We start from the raw sequence: 21,459 nt of genomic DNA, 5'->3' as shown, positions 1-21,459 counted from the left end.
CTATGAACAACGGAGAGCTATAGTCGAATACCAACTCCAACATGGGCGGCGCAGTGGGAGTCAGCCTCCTCAATTCCTTTCAGAAGAGTGGGCCTGGTTGGCAGACATCTGCCATGTCCTTGGTAATTTTGAGGAGTCTACCCAGGTGGTGAGCGGCGATGCTACAATCATTAGCATCACCATTCCTCTGCTATGCATCTTGAGAAATTCCCTGCAAACCATAAAGGCAGCTGCTTTGCGCTCGGAAACGGGGGCGGGGCAAGACAGTATGCCGCTGGATAGTCAGGGCACCCTCCTGTCTATTTCTCAGCGCGTACAGGAGGAGGAGGAGGAGCATGAGGAGGATGAGGAGGAGGGGGAAGAGACAGCTTGGGCCGCTGCTGACGGTACACCGGCTGATTGCCTGTCATCCTTTCAGCGTGTATGGCCTGAGGAGGAGGAGGAGGATCCTGAAAGTGATCTTCCTAGTGAGGACAGCCATGTGTTGCGTACTGGTACCCTGGCACACATGGCTGACTTCATGTTAGGATGCCTTTCTCGTGACCATCGCGTTACACGCATTCTGGCCACGACGGATTACTGGGTGTACACACTGCTCGACCCACGCTATAAGGAGAACCTGCCCACTCTGATTCCCGAAGAGGAAAGGGGTTCGAGAGTGTTGCTATACCACAGGACCCTTGCGGACAAGCTGATGGTAAAATTCCCAGCCGACAGCGCTAGTGGCAGAAGGCGCAGTACCGAGGGCAAGGTAGCAGGGGATGTGCGTAGATCGAGCAGCATGTACATCCCAGGCAGTGCAACAGTCTTTAAGGGCCTGGCCAGCTTTATGGCTCCCCACCAAGACTGTGTCACCGCTCCCCAGTCACGGCTGAGTCGGCGGGAGCACTGTAAAAGGATGGTGAGGGAGTACGTAGCGGATCGCACGACCATCCTTGGTGACGCCTCTGCCCCCTACAACTACTGGGTGTCGAAGCTGGACACGTGGCCTGAACTAGCGCTGTATGCCCTTGAGGTGCTTGCTTGTCCTGCGGCTAGCGTCTTGTCGGAAAGGGTGTTTAGTGCGGCTGGGGGAATCATCACAGATAAGCGTAGCCGCTTGTCAACCGACAGTGCCGACAGGCTAACACTCATCAAGATGAACAAAGGCTGGATTTCCCCAGACTTCTGTTCTCCACCAGCGGACAGCAGCGATACGTAAGCAATACGTAGGCTGCACCCGCGGATGGAAGCTACGTTCTCTCTCACCATCCAAAACGGGGACATTTCTGCTTCATCAATCTGTGTCTAATATTCCTCCTCCTCCTCCTGCTCCTCCTCCTGAAACCTCACGTAATCACGCTGAACGGGCAATTTTTCTTAGGGCCACAAGGCTCACTCAAATAATTTTTCTAAAATATTTTTATAAGTTTCAATGCGCTTAAAAGCGTTGGAACTTTAACTTGAACCAATTTTTCGTTACACTGGGCTGCCTCCAGGCCTAGTTAGTTACCACTTAAGCCACATTAACCAAAGCGATTAATGGGTTTCACCTGCCCTCTTGGCTGGCCATGGCCAATTTTTGGGATGTACATTAGTACTGTTGATACAGCAATTTTTGTGGGCCCTCGCCTACAGTGTAATCAAATTAATTTTTAGCCCACCTGCATTACAGCTGACGTTACCTCAGCTGTGTTGGGCAATGTAATGGGATATTTCTGTGTACCGCCGGTGGGTTCCAGGGAGCCACCCATGCTGTAGGTGCACACGGAGTTTTTAATACATCTGTCCACTTGTAAAGAACCCCAGTCTGACTGGGGCATGCAGTGTGGGCCGAAGCCCACCTGTATTACGCACGACATTACTACCTCAGCTGTGTTGGGCAATGCAATGGGATATTTCTATGTACCGCCGGTGGCTTCCTGGCACCCACCCAGGCAGTGGGTCCACAGGGAGTGTAACCTACATGTGTCCACTTGTAAAGAACCCCAGTCTGACTGGGGAATGCAGTGTGGGCCGAAGCCCACCTGTATTACGCACAACATTACTACCTCAGCTGTGTTGGGCAATGCAATGGGATATTTCTATGTACCGCCGGTGGCTTCCTGGCACCCACCCAGGCAGTGGGTCCACAGGGAGTGTAACCTACATGTGTCCACTTGTAAAGAACCCCAGTCAGACTGGGGCATGCAGTGTGGGCCGAAGCCCACCTCTATTACGCACGACATTACTACCTCAGCTGTGTTGGGCAATGCAATGGGATATTTCTATGTACCGCCGGTGGGTTCCAGGGAGCCACCCATGCTGTAGGTGCACACGGAGTTTTTAATACATCTGTACACTTGTAAAGAACCCCAGTCTGACTGGGGCATGCAGTGTGGGCCGAAGCCCACCTGTATTACGCACGACATTACTACCTCAGCTGTGTTGGGCAATGCAATGGGATATTTTTATGTACCGCCGGTGGGTTCCAGGGAGCCACCCATGCTGTCGGTCCACAGGGACTTCACAATAGGGAGTTGTACCTGCCTGTGTCTATGAATTAAAAAACGCGGTCTGACTGGGGCATGCAGACACCTTGACAGAATGAATAGTGTGTGGCACATAGGTTCCCCATTGCTATGCCTACGTGTGCAGCTCCTGATGGCGGTGGCACAGGATTCTATTTCTCATTGCTTCTGTACAGCATTGTGGGCTATCGCCCCGCCCCTTTTAAAGAGGGTCGCTGCCTAGCCGTGCCAACCCTCTGCAGTGTGTGCCTGCGGTTCCTCCTCATGGCAGACGCACTTCTAAATAGACATGAGTGTGGCGTGGCATGAGGGCAGCTGAAGGCTGCGCAGGGACACTTTGGTGTGCGCTGTGGGGGGGAGGGGGGGCGGTTGGTCAGCATGTAACCCAGGAGAAGTGGCAGCGGAGTGTCATGCAGGCAGTGATTGTGCTTTGTTGTAGCTAGTGTGGTGCTTAGCAAAGGTATGCCATGCTAATGAGGGCTTTTCAGAAGTAAAAGTTGTTGGGAGGGGGGGGGGCCCACTCTTGCCGGTATTGTGGCTTAATAGTGGGACCTGTGAACTTGAGATGCAGCCCAACATGTAGCCCCTCGCCTGCCCTATCCGTTTCTGTGTCATTCCCATCACTTTCTTGAATTGCCCAGATTTTCACACATGAAAACCTTAGCGAGCATCGGCGAAATACAAAAATGCTCTGGTCGCCCATTGACTTCAATGGGGTTCGTTGTTCGAAACGAACCCTCGAACATCGCGGGAAGTTCGTTCCGAATAACGAACACCCGAACATTTTGGTGTTCGCTCATCTCTAATCTTAAACCATAAAGTGAATACAAAGTAAAAAAAAGTTAAAGTTTCAGCTCCCCTCACGCCTTCTGCGGCATTCTGGTCTTCCAAGACCTGACACCGGCGTCTGCGCACGTGTGCAAGTACGTAACGTGCAGAAGGCCGGGAAATTTAAAAACTCCCTGCTCCCAGCTGTATGCAGTTCCCGGTCACATGATCACCGTTATCCAATGGATAACGGCGATCATGTAAAAGTAAAATAATGTGTAAAAAAAAAAAAAAAGAAAAAAGTGCATAAAATAAATTTTTTATTTTATGCATGGTAAAAAAAATGTCTGAAAGCACAGAAAATGAATATTTCAAGGCACCATCAATGTTGGGTATTCAAACGTTTTTCGAATCGTATAATTTGCAAATCAGTACCAGCAACATGTAGATGAGGATTGGCACCATTTTACTACTGTAAGGCCGCCTGCAGATGAGCGGGTCGGATCCGGCGGCGAGAATCCTCGCCGCGGGACCCGACCCGAGTGCCTGCAGGGACGAGCGCGTACTCACTCGCGCCTGGCGGCCCCGGCTCTTTCATGTGCCGGCTGCCGGCGCATGCACAGACCGGAGCCAGCGGCCGGGTGAGTGACGTTTCTGTGCGAGGCTCTGCGAGCCCCGCACAAAAATAGGACATGACGCGGTTTGTTTGCCGCGCAACATTTCGCGCGGCCAAACCGCGGCCGCCTGCATAGGAGTGCATATTGTAATGCACTCCTATGCAAACTTTCAGTGGCGGAAATCCAGCGGGAAATAACAGTGAATTGTTTACTTTGCAACTTGTTCCTGTCTGGCTGATATTATGTTGAATGACACAGGCCACTTACGGCCTCCTGCACACAGGTGGAAATTCCCGCCCGTGCCTGCTGCCATAGGATTGCATTAGATAATGCAATCCTTTGCAGGCGGGAACGATTTGACCGCGTGAAAACTCGTGCGGTAAACAAATCGCGGAATGTCCTATACCCGTGATGGCGAACCTATGACACGCGTGTCAGCCCTAACACACATAACCATAGTCGCTGACACGCGGACGCTCACCCTGTGATATCAGTGTGCGGCTGGGATCCTCTTCCCCCGTCCCAACGTCTCCTACTATTTGGTTCTGCGAGAGCGTTCGGGGTGGAAGGCGTCGGGCAGCACACTGACATCACACAGTGTGCCGGAGATCATCGCTGCTAGCGGCGCGCCGGGCAGAGGAGGAGCGGAGCTTCCAGGAGTAGGGGGTGGTCCTGTCACTGCTGGGGGGTGCTGTGGGGGTCACTGTCACTGCTGGGGGACGCTGTGGGGGCCACTGTCACTGCTGGGAGCCTCTGTGGGGGGCCACTGTCACTGCTGGGGGCTGCTGTGGGAGGCACTGTCACTGCTGGAGGCTCATCATTACTAAGATAAGTGAGGGGGAGGCTGGGAGAGGCGAGGGCCTGTGCTATGGGTGTTTTGGGTTTATTAAATACAATTACATATTACAATTATACATTTTTGTTATTTAAACTATAAATATCGCAAATTTATGGCTTTTTTCCCTGAAGTGACACACCACCCGAGTTATGCTAGGTTTTTTGGCGAATTTTGACACACCGAGCTCAAAAGGTTGCCCATCACTGTTCTATACTCACATACCTGAGCGGAGAAGATGCCAGGAGAAGGTAAGCCGCGGGTCACTGCAGGGGCACGGCTTGCATCCTGCTGCAAGAATTCTCGCAGCGGGATCCGACACGGCCGTCTGCAGGAGGCCTACCTCTTTGACTATTGTGAGTATATACTGAAAACATACTTATTTTGAATCCATTTTTATGTTCTAATTGTATATTTTTGTATCCAGTTTAGTTTACATGATTATGCTAGCAGTTATGTTGCCTGCTGCTCCAAAGGCTCAGTGGCTAAATGAAAATTGCCACATTTCAGAGTGTTTTTAATATAGACACTTGGGGAAAAAAATGCAGAAATGTTAAAGAGTAAAAAACCCAAATGTAAATGGGTAATTTAATCGGTGTTTACAGGTAGAAATAACAGTCAATCGCTGATTATATCCACCCATGGGACTCGTAAGCCCAGAATTACAAGTTTCCCATAAGACGATGTATCAGTCTGCTCTGCTTCTCCTGCTCTAGAACATCCTGCTTACAGACTTTGTATGTAATCGGGTGCTGCGGTCTGGCATTGGTGGCCTGTGACGTCCCATACACAGGTTACTGCCACTTGTAAACAACTCATCAGCGAGGACACCCTGAGCCGTTGGCAGGGGACTTGCAGGGAGAGGTGTCAGCTTTTTACTATATCTTTTGGCCATGGGGAAGCACTTTTTTAACATAAAAGTTATCTCAGAAAACCTATTTAAATTTTGCTTTTTGATTAACAGTTGTTCAATGGCAGCATAGAAAAACTAATGCTTGTGAAAGTCTGAAAATCATTCCTTCTGTGTATACAATATAGTCAAATACAATGGGCAGTTATCTGCAAGCATCAGAAAACCAGCACTATACAACCTGCTTCCAATATGCCCAATTAAAGAAACATACATTGGCATAGGGAAGAAATGTACCAACCTTGCAAGACTGCTGATGCATGTTGTAAGCATTAACAATGCCTTCAGTCACCTCTCGCCCTGATCTTTCCACCAAATATTCAGCTAGTCTATGTGCCAGGAAGCTTTTTCCTGTCCCACTTGGACCAGACAACAGCAGCCGTCGATGCTTAAGCAACAAGCTAACGTAGTGCTGAAGCATTGGTTTAGGGATAAGGGACTCAAATACAAGGAGATCAACGCATCTTTCCTTCAGACCTAAGTAAAAAAGTCCAAATATCAGTTTTTGAGTATGAAAAGCAAACAAACCACCAACTATCGGTAAACTTGTTACCCAACCTTTTAAGTGTAAAATAATATTTGTAGTGCTGCGCAGGTTTCTGGAAGCGAATGTATCGGAAGCCTGTGTATCCAGATCCCTCTTCACATGGCCCAGGTTGTATCCACTCACAGAGTCCCTCCCGAGACCCAAAGTAGCTCCGGGGTCCACCTGACTGACATAATCCTACAAGGAAAGATATACGATACATCAGAATTAAAAGGTCTTATTATTTAGTGTCTGATGAAAACTAAGTAACCGTGAAAACAGAAAGTGACCTGAAAGACTTGGCAGACGGCATCATCCAGACTCTTCCAATCAGCTTTATTACTAATTTTTACGTATCCCAAAAAGAACTCCTGCTGCTTCAGGTCCTGAAATATAATCAGACTAATAAAGTGAACCAGACATGAATTATTAGGCTGTTCATCTTGTTATTTCACAAGGATTGGTTTTCTCTCCTCATACATGCAATAAATAAGTATATTTCTACTTTAACACAAATGTTATTTCTTATTTAGGTTAATTTGATAGACTTACACCTTTAATAATGTGCTGTGGGGGCACTCTGACTACAGTACGTAGTGTAACTTCCCGCTGAAGAGAACTGTTTACACCGTCCATTGGAGAAAGATCTGTAAGAGGCACATTGTGTGAGAAGTCCAAGTAATACAAGACATATGGGAGCATTCATATCTGTACACAATCAAGGCTTCCCAGCAGTTGGGGTTTAAGGATCCCTGTAATCTCAGGTGGTACTAGAATCTGCTGTTGTGTGTGATTATATGCGGGAGAACACTAATTCTGGCCTTTATCCTGCATTTCTCTCTGCATTTCCTCCTCTGTAGGCTCTATACCATCAGTTATCCCTGCACTTAGCTCCAAAGGTGGTGAAGACTACCGGCTATGATGTCTCTCATACACAGTACATCCTGCTTCCCTAAGGCGACCGTCACACACAACGCCTGAGCTGTGGGAATCCTGTTGCATTTCTTCAGATGACCAGAGTATACGAGCTTTATGGAATTTGTTGTGGATTTTGTATATGTGTTTTTAGATGCAGATTTCCCCTGCGGAATGTGTTGTGTTTCTGTGATCCGGTAGTTCCTGCACGGAGGTCACACTGGCAAATGTGATTACCAAACATCAACAAATGCAGATTTCCAACCAGATTTAGTGTGTTTCCGCAGCAGAAATGCTTCATAATCTGCAACAAAAGTGTATTTGCGGATCTTTTATGTTCGCCATTGATTTTTATGGCAAAAATTCACTGCATTTCATTGCAGTTAGCACAACATAAATAGACATGCTGGGGATTCTTTATCTGCAATGTTTTTTAAACCTCTGGCGTTTCCACAGCAGAAAAACTCCGCCACGTGTAAAGGGGATTTGCTAAATCTCATCCACTTGCCTTGTACTATAAACGCTGCAGAATCCTGCATGTGTAAAGGCGGCCTTACTCTATCTACGATAAAACTAAAAGCGGCAGCAGTATGGAGGACATTACACAGCATTCAGCCCTGTGGTGAAGCAATAGAACAGAACAGCACCAGGCGTGGGATCAGGGTAAGGAGAGGGTCACTTATAATTTTAGGTGGAAACATTTGTATTGGAAGCCAGGAACACAAATGCACTCTATTTGCAGATGACTATTAGTTTTATTATTAGTTTCTTCCTCCCTCACATTGCTCTCCAATATGTATTGTGTTCTCAACAAGTTTGGGTTGGTGTAAGGCTTCAAAATTAAAAAAGATCTGTCATCAGCTATATTACTGCTCTTATATTTCTGTGATGGGGAGTCCAGGGAGTGGTGTCTCGTACTTGCCCAATCCCATCTCTGAAGTGCCCTCTGGCAAATAGAGCGCTCACTGCAGCTTGACTCTTTTCAGAAGGCTGTGTGTGCATTCCCAGAACTCTCCCAGACCCAACCATTTCTGGAGGTTTACTTATTAATATTCACGAACATAAGCTTAAGTAAATCATTGTAATAGGCAGATACCCAACATGCATTGAGATGGCTCTCCTTGTGTGATCCTGGATGCCAGGAAGCACAATAAGATCCATCTTTCTCAGGATAGGTTATCAATAGATGATCAACGGGGATCCCCACTGATCAGCTGATTCCTGGTGCAGCTGTCACTACATCCAGCGCAGGAAGCAAAAAGAGCTGCCAGTATTGCAGTGGACCAGGTCAGTATTGCAGGTGAAGCTCCTATTTAATTTCATGGGAGAGAACCTGTTTGTGGTACCAATACTCGCTTACTATGCGGCTGTGGAAACCCACCATCTGAGCCCAGAATCTATTGGAAGCCACTAGTCAACCCACTTATGTTTCTTCTCCTCCCTCCAGTAAGAGTCTGAGGTAGGATGAAAATTCCACCATTGGTTTACGTAAAATCTTTGCTACATCTCATCCTATTCCACCCCCCAGGACATATACCTTTCCCCTGTTCCACTCCTTTCCTCCCAACCTCTAGTGAGTCTATGCCTCTTGTTTTATTGTAAGGCTTTATGGGGTCCGTTATGAGAGTTATTTCATTTTCTGTAATATGTATACTGGATGCTCATCCTTATTTTTAGATGCTGAAAAAATATTTTCTTGCGCCTTTTATTGTTATTTATGATAAGACAGCTAAATATGGACTATATGCTATTTCTGCTACACCAGTAATGGCCTCTTATTTATTATGGTGTTGTAGTATCACTTTGGTCAGGTCCGCTTTGTATTGCTCAAAAGAAAATCCAATAAAATCTTTGTGAGCTAAATTGTATGGTACACTGTCTGGCACTATTGTGCACAGAGGTGCTGTCTGTGTGGCCATATTTTTGGAAGCTATAGTTGTGACAACATTATTTCTGAAGTACTGTATAGCATTTAGGGGCATCGTACAACACACTAGGTACAGGAACATAAGCAAGTGGAGAAGAAATAGGCACAAAATTGAGAATAGCAGGAGGATGGGGAGTTAGTACAGGTTAGGAAAAGGTAGAAAGGAAAATGAGGAATTTGGAAAAGGAACCAAAGATATCAGCAAACTGCAGACACAAGTCAAAGCTGGAAGAAATCTTCATGGCGGTCTGGGCTTGATGGAAAAGAAGGAAAAAGTGAACGACTACAACTAGAGAAGATATCAACTGTGAATCACTAGATTTAACTGTACTGTAATCACTAATAGGGTCTCTAGACTACTGGTGTAGAGTTAGTATCTTTTTTTTTTAACAAAATCCAATTTATTAGGATTCATATACAGCATTAAATATTCAGAGCATAAATAACAAAGCAAATACAAGTCTGGAGTTTGGAAGATAATGAACAATACTATGAGCCTTGCCTTATATGCAGACAGGATTTACACAAACAAGTGGTTAACAAGTACAGAAGGAAGAAGAAAGGTTACATAATGATTGTTACATGGCACCAATATATACCGCAGCACTTCACAATGCATGGGGTGTATGTACAGACAAAATCAGCTGTCACACACAGCAGGACACTAACAATAATGGGAGCGAGGGCTTTATGCCTCTTTTACACGGGACAATTCTTGTTTAAACAAGCGCACGAGTCGGTGACATCGCCGTTAATTGCTTGCGCTCGTGCAGAGTGTTTACATAGACAGACCACCACTCACTTCTCGCTCAGCGCCTCACATTCTATGTAAAACACAGAGCAATAAGTCAGCAAACCAGCATTTTTTATGCTGGCTGAAGCAAACAAAAAGTGAGCGAAAAGTGCGCGGTGGCTTCGCGTTTAGATGTAAGGATTATCTTGCACTTTTGTTTGTTTGAATTATTTTTGAGCAACAAACATTACGTATAAATGGGTCATCACTCGCAAGAACTTACAATCTATGAGGAAAGAGGGGTGATACAAGAGTAATAGTTCTGTACAGCTACATAGACAGTACACAGACAGTACACCTAAAGCTAATTGTTTACTTTTCATTCGCTGTTCAGGTTCTGCAAGCATTAAAACCATCGTTGGTTCATTCAATAATCGTTCAGTTTAAGCAACGTTCGTTCTGTCCGTCTCATCACTTACACAGCAACTGTGAAAGACTGAACAATTCTTGTTCGAATGAGCCAACTATGTATCTGCCAGTATAAATGGGCTGTGCAAGAGCGAACGGGCTAATGGTGATGTCACTCTCTCATTCGAACAATATCAGCTGGACCCTAAATAAGACATCAGTTCCTGTTGTATGCCAGCTTTGAAGTGACCTGGGGTGCATAGCGTGTTGGAGATACTGTAGGATGCTGGGGCTCAAGTGCTGGGGGGACAATGTAGAGGGGTAAACGAAGAATTAAGTTATGAAATATGAAAGGAATGTGACAGACATCCTTATAAAGGAGCATTTTTAGGGCCGGCTTAACCCCTTCCCGCTCCAGGACGTACATTTATGTCCTCGAGCATCGGGGTATGTATGCAGAGAGGTCGCGGGTCGACCTCTCTGCATACAGCGCGGGCGTCAGCTGTTTAGTACAGCTGACACCCGCGGGCAATAGCCACGATCAGCCGTTCGCAGCTATTAACCCTTTAAATGCCGTGGCAATTCTCGTACCGCCCCCCTGTGGTCAGATAGGGGGAGCCGGGCAGGTGTCATGGCTGCCGGGGGCCTTCTGAAAGGCCCCAGGGCTGCCTTGAGAGGCTGCCTATCAAGCCATCCCCGTGGGGTGGCTTGATAGGCTGCCTGTCAGAATGCAGTATGAAGCATTACGTCATACTGCAGGAGCGATCAAAGCATCGCGTATTGTAGTCCCCCAGGGGGACTTAAAAGCTAAGTTAAAAAAAAGATCAATAAAGTTTTTTTATTTGTAAAAAAAAAAAAGTTTAAATCACCCCCCTTTTGCCATATCTGTACTTAAAAAATCTAAATCATTAAATAAAAATACATATTTGGTATTGCCGCGTCCGTAAAAGTCCAATCTATCAAAGTAGCGCATTATTTTCCCCGCATGGTGAACATCGTCCAAAAAAAAAAAAGAACGCCAGAAATGCACTTTTTCAGTCACCCCGTCTCCCAGAAAAACGCAATAAAAAGCGATCAAAAAGTCGTATATACTGTATATTCCGGCGTATAAGACGACCCCCCAACTGTCACCTTATACGCCAGGAATACAGTGGAGCAAAAAAAAAAAAATCATTACTCACCTTCCCCGGCGTTCTGCGGCGCTGCTGTAGACTGTCACTCCCTCCTGGTCCCCGGCAGAGCATTGCTTTCTGGATGCAGGGCTGTCAGCCAATCACAGCCATTGAATGACATCATTGAATGGCTGTGATTGGCTAACACACGTGCGCCTTCAGCCAATCACAGTCATTCAATGATGTCATTCAATGGCTGTGATTGGCTGACAGCGTGTGTTAGCCAATCACAGTATTAGCTTTCAGGAGGCGGGGATTTCAAGCCCTGCATCCAGAAAGCAATGCTCTGCCGGGGACCAGGAGGGAGCGACAGCCTGCAGCAGCGCCGCAGAACGCTGGGGGAGGTGAGTAATGATTTTTTAATTTTTGACACTTTCTTTTTTTTGTATTACCGGCGTATAAGACGACCCCCGACTTCAGAGCAGATTTTTCGGGGTTCAAAAGTCGTCTTATATGCCGGTATATACGGTATTCCAAATTAGTACTAACGAAAAATACAGGACATCCCGCAAAAAATGAGCCCTTGCTGAGCTACGTTGACGGAAAAATAAAAACGTTATTGCACGCACAAGATGAATAATTGAAAAAAATTAAATGTCTTTGAAAAAAAAAAAGAGTAGTATAGTAAAAGAAAACTAGACAAGTTTGGTATCGTAGCAATCGTACTGACCCGTAGAATAAAGTTATCATGTCGTTTTTGTTGCAGTTTGTGCACCGTAAGAGCAAGATGCACTGAAGGATGGCGGAATGTTGTTTTTTTTTTCATTTTACTCCACTTAGAATTTTTAAAAAGTTTTTCAGTACATTATACGGTACTTTTAATAGCACCATTAAAAACTACAACTCATCCCGCAAAAGACAAGCCTTCATACAGCGACGTCAATGGATAAATAAAGCAGTTATGATTTTTTTAACGGAGGAATTCAAAAACGAAAATGGGGGGAAAAAAGGGCTGTGTCGTGAAGGGGTTAACATTGTTGGGAATTAACCCGAGTGTCTGGGGTAACACATTCCAGACAACTAGTGTAGCCCCGGAAAAATCTTGGATATGGGAGTGGGACGTTTTGGATTATGGAGGAACTTGGTGTAAGAGTAATAGCAGAACACACAGCATGAGGAGGCTGGTAGTATATGGTGGTGCAGCACTGTGGAGAGCTTTATGAATGAAAGTGGTAAGGCAACCAGCGCAGTGACTAATACAGAGAAGAGGCGTCAAGTAGCGCATGGACAAAAGGATAAGCCTGGCTGAGGAGTTTAGTGTGGGAAAGACTGATTAGTAATGAGTTAAGTAGTCAAGGTGAAAATGAGAATTAGGGCAACAATAAGAATTTTTGTTGTTGCCACCATAAGAATGGGGCGCATTCTGGAGATGTTTTTGAGGTGCAGGAGCCTTGAGTGTACAAGTGATTGAATACAGGCAGTAGAGGAAAGATGGGAGTTGAATGTGACTACAAAACAGGGGCCATAATGCCGAGTAGTAGCACCAGGCTTAGGTAGTAGACGATAGATACACAAGCTACAGATAGGATGAAGAGATGGTGATGGTGATAGACAGATGATTGGCGCTGGTTTGCAGTAGTGAAGGGCTGATGTCACACAGCAGAGCACCCAGCGCTAAACAACAAAATATGCTTGTATTTTAGTTTAGTAAATGCAGCCATAAAAATACAGCTTATACGTAGAAGGCGTGGGCTGGAGGTACAGTATTGCGTTATTGCCTGTATCAGTGGACAAATCCATTAATGCCAGATTTTGGGAAACTTGTTAGAACAGTTTTGATGAAGATAAACATATTAAGCGGAAGGGAAGAATTTACAAAATGTACCAAGTCTCTTAAAGGATTTCAGTCAGAAAGGTCTTATGAAGAACACAAAGGTCGTCCTCTGGGTCTAGAAGCAGATAATCTCAGGACAGAAATGAACAAGTACAAGATTGCTCCAGGGAAGTTCTTGCATTTGAGGCATAAACCAGGTGAATTGAGTTGGCACTTCAGAAAACGGCTTGTGGTATAATAGGGGCAGTGAGGGCTATATAGCCGAGAGGTACTTTCGCCATACTTCAGGAAGACTAGTTTGAGTCTTTTCAAATGTGAGAGACTACTGAGCATCAGCCAATGAGATCAGCTGCAGCAACCACTCTACAACTAGTCTTTACTGCAACTATGCAATGAAAGCAAAATATTGTGCAGTAATAACTCAAACATCCAGAAGGTAAAAACTGATTTTTCATTCTACTGACACACACAGGCATAAAATCAGCGTGGAATAAAATATACAAGTCCTCATATGTCAATCACATCCGCCTCAGGCTGGAGGTCAGGGAGGCAGTAATTAGATAAGAGGTAGTCAGAAAACAGACTGAAGTCTGCACAGGCAGGATCAGGGAGGAGCATCAGACATGACTAGAAGCACCCCTACAGGCAAAACTAAACACACAGTCACAACTACAGACACAGCTACAAGTACAGCTATAGGTACAGCTACAGGCACAACTACAGGCACGACTAAACACAAAGACACTACTACAGACACAGCTACGGGCACGACTAACCACACAGACAATACTACAGACACGGCTACAGGCACAGGCATGACTACAGGTACAGCTACAGGTATGACTAAACACACAGACACGACTACAGACACAGGCAGAGCTACAGGCACGACTAAACACACAGACACAACTACAGACACAGGCAAAGCTACAGGCATGGCTACAGGCACAACTAAACACACAGACACTACTACAGACACGGCTACAGGCAAAACTACGGGCACAGGCATGACTACAGGTACAGCCACAGGCATGACTAAACACACAGACACGACTACAGACACAGCTACAGGCACGACTGAACACACAGACACGACTACAGATGCAGGCACGACTCAACACACAGACATGACTATAGACACAGGCACAACTACAGGCTTAGCTACGAGCACAGTTATAGGCACGACTAAACACACAGACACGACTACAGACACAGGCACGACTAAACACACAGACACGACCATAGACACAGGCACAACTACAGGCATAGCTACCAGCACAACTAAATACACAGATACGATTACAGGCACGACTACAGGCACAGACTGCACACGTCCTCCTGTTTCTTTGCACCAAAGCAGCAAACACTTCACCTCAGGTTAGGGCCTCACCACTTTTTGCCAATGCAAGTCCTGTGAGGTACAACTCTCCACTTGGCTGAGCTGTGGCACAGTGTCAATCAATTAGACAACCTCTCTACATTATTATAGCTATGACACAGCAAAGTCATTCCAACTGAGAGTCTACTTTGGGTACCATATTGATAGTCTAGTCCTCACGGAGCCCATTCTATTCCCATTTCTAACAATAACTCTGCAGTGAGCTAGAAATTTGAGTGATTTGCTTGTGGGCGTTATCTCCCACTGAAACATCCTGTGAAAGTTTTTGGGTTCCCCTATGTGGACCCTGCATTTGTTGTTTGAATACTGATTCTGACATGACACTTTTCAAACTCCTTGCCTTGATTGCATAATTAGCCCCACTTCTGACTTCCCATATAAGCCTGGCCCTAGCACTTGCTATTCTGTTTTCTGCCTGCAGTCTAACTTGTTGCTGCTACAACTACTGCTGCGGGTAAAAGGTTTTGGTGACTTAGTTGGCAACCACATCAAGCCATGTGAATGTGGGATTATATAGAAAAGTATTACTGCAGCTACAAATTACACACAGTGGATAGAGCAGCAACCGCAGGACTATAGTAATGTGGTGCTACTTGTCCAATAACATTGCTGACCTATGCGTTGCATTACCTGTGTCCGATGCCGCAGAGATTCCTAAGGACTGTGTTAGAGTCAGTGCTAAGGAACGTCGTGGAGAAGAAGAAGGGTTATTGCTTGTGAGCGCTGAAGGAGGTACCACCTTTAAACGGTCATTTTCTGCCTTCAACAGGTCAACTTCCAGCTGATGAGAAACGCCAAAACAAGGAAAAGTAAGCCAGAAAGGGAACATGGCTGCATAAAGCTAATTACTATAGTATTTTATGTGTATGCAAGTTACCTGCATGTTGTGCATAGTCTCTCTGAGCTGCTCTAGTTGGTGGGCAGAATTAAGTGCTTCCAGGCGAATGTCTGTCAGTTTCATCTCTTTCTCCCACAATTCTGAACGCAATTCAGACACCTCTCTCTTTTCTGGCTCTTCTCCTTCTTGAGCTTCAAATATACTACATAACCATGAAAGAGTTGGATATTGTTTGTACGTGCTCCTTCGGAACAAGCAATATTTAGGTGCTACATAAATGACGATTTTTAAAAAATATTTTCAAAAGAGTTATTGAAAAATTGTTTAATAGATTCGAACGGAAGATAAAAGACTGTAAGATACATACACGGAAGATGAAGGCGAGGAATGCAAGGAAGGCGACTCGGGACCAGGTGGTCTATGGTGTTGTTTGGGTGATGTTGGCGCAGATGAATCAGGAGTTGCCATTTCTTCAATATCAGAGTAGGAAGTGGCCGACTTGGGTCCTTTTTTCATATTGAATGCTTTATTAAATGAGCTTCGCAACTATAAATATCAATAGAGTGACATTCATATAAATACATATCAAACACTTTATTATGATTTTACAATAAATAGTTTAAGAATTTTATATAACCATTAGAAGATACTAGTGAGCAAATATGATCTGCATTACTGTTACTCATGGCTTATTATAAAGACATACTAGTAATTATTAGGAAATTATGGTACCAGTGTTTCTGGTAGCTATGCTACATGGTACATCCATTATGATCCACACACATCACACATACAGTTCTACTACATGGTACATCCATGCAGATTTTCAGACATCACCAGTTCAGCAGACTTCTGGATACAGTGATTAGCCCCTAGTCATGTGATCCCTGACTCCATCGACACGTGATCACATGACTGACGTCATCACAGGTCCTGGTGGCTGCTGTTGGCTTGTCCAGTGTACAGTACTTTCCACCAAACTGCACAATGGCTCCTCCCACAGCAGTGACGTCACCACAGGTCCTTCCGTGCACCGGATTTCTGTGGTGGCGGTAGGTCAATGTCTTCTATCAGGACTGCCGAGTTGTGTCTGAGATAATAACGGCTTAGTTGTATTCTCATTTTGTTCTTTTTGTCCTCCCCTTCCAAGAGCCCTAACTTTGTTGTTCTTCCGTCGGTCAGGCTCTGTGTTTTATATATTTTGTAGGACCTGCGATGACGTCACCAGTGGCAGAGCATAAGAAGCACTCACACACAAACATACATACTCGTGGTCATTAGTAGTTTGATTGCAACTGGTAATTGTATCAGATAGGATGTACCAGTAACTGGCCATGTTATATGCAGACAATCTTTGGTACACAAGTGTTTTGTTCATATAGCGAACTTAATTAGCACTGTATTAACTTAAAGGGGTTGTCCCGCAAAAGCAAGTGAAGTTAAACACTTCTGTATGGCCATATAAATGCACTTTGTAATATACATCGTGCATTAAATATTGGCCATACAGAAGTTATATACTTACCTACAGGGGTCCCCCCTTCCTGTGTTGGCGTCCCCGTCTCCATGGCGCCGACTGAAGCCTTCTCCTTGATTAGACGCGCTTGCGCAGTCTGCCTCTTCTGTCCCATTGAATGGGGCCGCTCCAGCGTGCTCGCGCCGCACAGGTCATCTGCGCATGCGCAGACCAGCTGTGCGGCGCAAGCACACTGGAGTGGCCCCATTCAACGGGACAGAAGAGGGCAGACTGCGCAAGCGCGTCTAATCAAGGAGAAGGCTTCAGTCGGCGCCATAGAGACGGGGACGCCAACACGGGGGGGGGGGGGACCCCCTGTAGGTAAGTATATAACTTCTGTATGGCCAATATTTAATGCACGATGTATATTACAAAGTGCATTTATATGGCCATACAGAAGTGTTTAACTTCCTTGCTTTTGCGGGACAACCCCTTTAAAGGGAACTTAAAGTTATTGGCTTAAAGGAGAAGGGCTGCTTAGTCGAGGAATGTGACTTTTATACTTACCTTCCTCCATGGTGCCCTGGTATGTGATGCAAAGGCGCTACTCGTTGCATGCAGCAGATGCCTTGATGAGAGGACTAGTATGAGCGAGCTCTCAGGGAGTTTGTTGCATGCAGCCAATGTCTTGATGAGAGGACTAGTATGAGTATGCTCTCAAGAAGTTTTTTGCATGCAGCAGATGCCTTGATGAGAGGACTAGTATGAGTATGCTCTCAAGGAGTTTGTTGCATGTAGCAGACGCCTTGACGAGAGGACTAGTATCAGTATGCGCTTATGCAGCAGGCAGTGGTTTGCACCACACAGCAGGAGGAAGGTAAGTATAGTGCGTATAAGAATCACATCTCGCATCTCAGATGGATTTCTAGAAGCCGATGGATTTCCTTTACACAAAACCTTCGCTGCTAGTTAAAAAGGTTGTGACACTAAAAATGGATAGAAGTAAAATAAAGAACTGTCCAAGAAGAGTGACATTCCCGTGACCAGCTGCCATATATGCCACAGATCTCGGAGGAAGGTAGCCGTAATTCATACCTTTTAATGACCAACTAAAATGGTGATGGCAAACAGCAGGGTTTTCAGACTACTTAATGCCAAGCCCCTTCAACTGCACCAGACAGAATGTGTGTTACCTGTAGGCAATGCATAACCTATATTTTTAGCACTAATTAAGCCAGATGCTGATTAATATTCTCTTATTGTCCTAGATAGTAGATTATTCTAATTCTGTTTTCTGTAGATGATTATGGGAGTAGACAGCATTTAGAGGTTTGGTTTACAGCAACCACATGAACATAGGAACCTACAGACTGGCAATGTGCACTGACTTTTTTGGAAGTTTTCTAGGCATGCTCAGTAACCTGTGCAGCTAAGGGGAGGAGGTGAGCTGTGACCATCACCCATTTTGAATGGTGTGTTGCAGTGCAATCTACAAATTGGTGCTACCTATCACTGTAATCCTTTCCCTGATGAGGACTACTGAAAAGTGATCTCCACAGAAAATGTCTCCAAATTATTTTTGATTTAAAATAGTATACAAATTGCTGTAATATGGGGTTACTTTAATAAGAGAGATTTCATAATAGCTCTATACAATCCAGAACTAAACACTATTGATAAAAGATGGACGAACATTATACAGCAAGGATATGAATGTGTTCCTCATTTTCGTCCTGTTGGGGTAGAGGAAACAAGTACGTCCATCACAATGTGTGAGCAGACGGCGGCAGTTCTTTTATCACCTAGTAGGATACTGAAAGTGGACAATGCTGCATTTTCTGCAAATGAAAATTACTGCATTGCTTACCCAACTCTTCTTCTTCTTCTTTTTGCTGTCACAATCTTTGACGCTCCCAGCACTACAGTGACTTGAGATGCTATTCAAGCTGGAAATGCTATCCGATGAATTTTGACGCCTAATTCGTAACTCTAGAATAACAGAATGAAAATCAAATAAATAAACAGACAGAAATAACAATTATAGCTTGCATTGTAACTTAGGAAGCTATGCTATAATCAAAGGGATAGTCCCAAAACAGCAAGTTATTCCTTATCTACAGGATAGGGAATAGACTTGTTTATCATGGGGGTCCGACTGCTGGGACCCCCACCAATCCCGAGATTGCAGGGCCCACATTTTCTGTAGTGTGGGCAGTGAAGGACGCATGCCTCTGCTTGGTTCATTCCGATGGGACCGCTGGAGACACCTGAGTGCTTAAACCAAATTCAACATACAATGCCACAGACATGAGTATTTCACTAGTAAAGCCCATATATTACTTAATTGCAAGCACTGACGGGCTCTCTAACAGCCCATCTCTACAGTGTGTGCTGTTGACGCCAGATGATTGCAACTCCACTTTTCTTTGGATATACTGTGTACTGTACACATAGATAGAAAGCTATCCTAGGAGGGAGAAGAATGCATCTCTGGACCGCTGGCGGTCGGGGCTAGTGACGGATCCGCAGGTAGGGGGCAGAGTCTAACACCGCACTGTTGGTTCTTGTTACCATCCAGCCTAACCACAGCAAACAGTGTGGAGTGAGACTCTGCCCTCCCACTCATGGCCCCTCATCCTTCCGTACCAGGACAGGTTTCCACAGGCTGCATGGGCAGCAACCATTTAGCTGGAGTCCTGGACAATCTATTTAGCCACCTAAGTTTTTTCTGGTGCTCAGGCTAAGAGAAGGACCTTACAGTTTAGCCTGTGCACCACTTAGGCAAGAGGGGGCTGCTATCCTAATAGTTCTGTCTTCGGTAACAACGAGACTAGGTCCACGGTTTTGATCTTGTTCTTAGGTAGACACTCCTACCTTTATAATATGGCCAACATCAGCAATTCAGCTCAGTTCAACTTGGAGATATACCGAAATAGGGGCTACATGTACTAAATGTGCAGAGGCGAGGGGACGGCAAAAGACTGGTGAGGAGAGAACAACCAGCTATCATTACCTTGTTTTTAGGGCTTCAGATGACCCCAGGGGTTGGGCTAGCATGGACTTTTGACCATATTATCATGCCCCCCATCTATCAACAAGGGAGCATACTTACGCTCTGTAACTTATGGCACTAATGCTCCTCCATTCAGCAGTCTGGGTGTCTGCATGCTAAGGGTTGTGGTGCTTCTACCGGCCCTCTTGTATTACTATAGTGGTAAGTGTATGGCCACTTTCTGGGATGCTTCCTCCCCCCAAAAAAATGCAATTTTTATTCAATCAATCAAGTGCACCCCAAAATGGTTCCTCTAAAAACCACAACTTATCCCACAAAATACTAGGTTTCATACAGCTACATGGAGAGAGGACTTATCATGTCAACATGGCCGGCTGCATAGCTTTGCAGACGTGGCCCTGATGACTCAAATGAAATCTCACTTTTCCCTTTATTCCTTCCTGCTCCACATAAAAGGCTCTTCTTACTTTGGCCGCCTGCAGACGAGCGGGTCGGATCCGGCGGCGAGAATTCTCGCCGCGGGACCCGACCCGAGCGCCTGCAGGGACGAGCGCGTACTCACCCGCGCCCGGCGGCCCCGGCTCTTTCATGTGCCGGCGCATGCGCAGACCGGAGCCGGCGGCTGCGTGAGTGACGTTTCTGTGCGAGGCTCTGCGAGCCCCGCACAAAAATAGGACATGCCGCAGTTTGTTTGCCGCGCGACATTTCGCGCGGCCAAACCGCGGCCGTCTGCATAGGATTGCGTTTGTTAACGCAATCCTATGCAGGCTTTGAGCGGTGGAAATCCCGCCGCGGGATTTCCGCCCGTGTGCAGGCGGCCTTTCAGTGTGAAATGTGCAGCCCCAATACTCACTTTCAATGGGTGAGGTTAGACTTGATCGACAGTGAACAGTGGGTCCGCCCACTGCATGTTGAAGTTCTAAAGAGCCCATATGGTGGAATAGGGAGGAGTAGGGAGAAACCAGTCATTGTTAAGAGTCAGTGAGGCAGCGGCCTCAAAGTAATGCAGCTGGCCCCACTGACATGACATGAGGACATGAATTAAAGTGGTACTCTGGTTGCAGGTTATAGGTCAAAACTGATAGATGGTTGCAGCGGCTCTATTCCACACATTGGCACAGAAACATAGACAAACGTTGTGCTCATCTAACTCTGTCTGGCCCATAGAATTTAATGAAGCGGCACTGCTCCGTTCATTTCTATCATGCGGACACAGACGAGCACCATGCTCAACTACTTCTATCTGCCTCATAGAAATGAATGGAGTGGTGCAGAAATAAATAGCCAAGCACAACGCTCGGCTATGTGTTTGCGCCATTATGTGGAATGGAGCTGCTGCTGCACATGCGCAATCAGCAGCGCCATTCCCACTACCCTACGGAAATAGGAGCCTGCATCATAAGCTATCAAATAGGGGGGACACGCGTCCTCATTTTTGAGAACAGTGGGGTGCCCAGCGGTCATACCCCCACCAATCTATCAGATTTCACCCATTGAGGATGGGTGAAAACTTGAAAAAACGACTTACAATTGGAATATACCATTAACGATAAAAGTTTTATTGGTATTTAAGACTAAACTTACGTCACTAAGGGGTTAAAATGCACTTAAAGCAGATGGGTTTTCCGCTAACTATATGTACTTGGCACATAAATTAAAAATCAACAATAGAAATATGA

General features: G+C 45.6%; 1 protein-coding gene across 7 annotated transcripts in view; it reads right to left on the bottom strand.

The window, feature by feature from the left end:
• Window positions 1–21,459, bottom strand: part of NAV1 (neuron navigator 1) — a 274,215-nt gene that overhangs the window by 75,750 nt on the left and 177,006 nt on the right. For all 7 annotated transcript variants that reach the window (XM_066600314.1, XM_066600316.1, XM_066600318.1 and 4 more), the window contains 8 exons: window positions 18,635–18,756; window positions 15,679–15,857; window positions 15,351–15,513; window positions 15,104–15,254; window positions 6,698–6,792; window positions 6,436–6,531; window positions 6,178–6,343; window positions 5,861–6,096 (listed from right to left, as the gene is read on the bottom strand). In XM_066600314.1, coding sequence (XP_066456411.1) covers window positions 5,861–6,096; window positions 6,178–6,343; window positions 6,436–6,531; window positions 6,698–6,792; window positions 15,104–15,254; window positions 15,351–15,513; window positions 15,679–15,857; window positions 18,635–18,756 — 1,208 coding nt within the window. The remainder of the gene's footprint in view (window positions 1–5,860; window positions 6,097–6,177; window positions 6,344–6,435; window positions 6,532–6,697; window positions 6,793–15,103; window positions 15,255–15,350; window positions 15,514–15,678; window positions 15,858–18,634; window positions 18,757–21,459) is intronic.

The sequence above is a fragment of the Eleutherodactylus coqui genome, chromosome 4 (genome assembly GCF_035609145.1).
Source record: "Eleutherodactylus coqui strain aEleCoq1 chromosome 4, aEleCoq1.hap1, whole genome shotgun sequence".
Lineage (NCBI taxonomy): Eukaryota > Metazoa > Chordata > Amphibia > Anura > Eleutherodactylidae > Eleutherodactylus > Eleutherodactylus coqui.
Note: the sequence above shows the minus strand (reverse complement) of the source record. Positions and strands in the feature narration are given on the sequence as shown.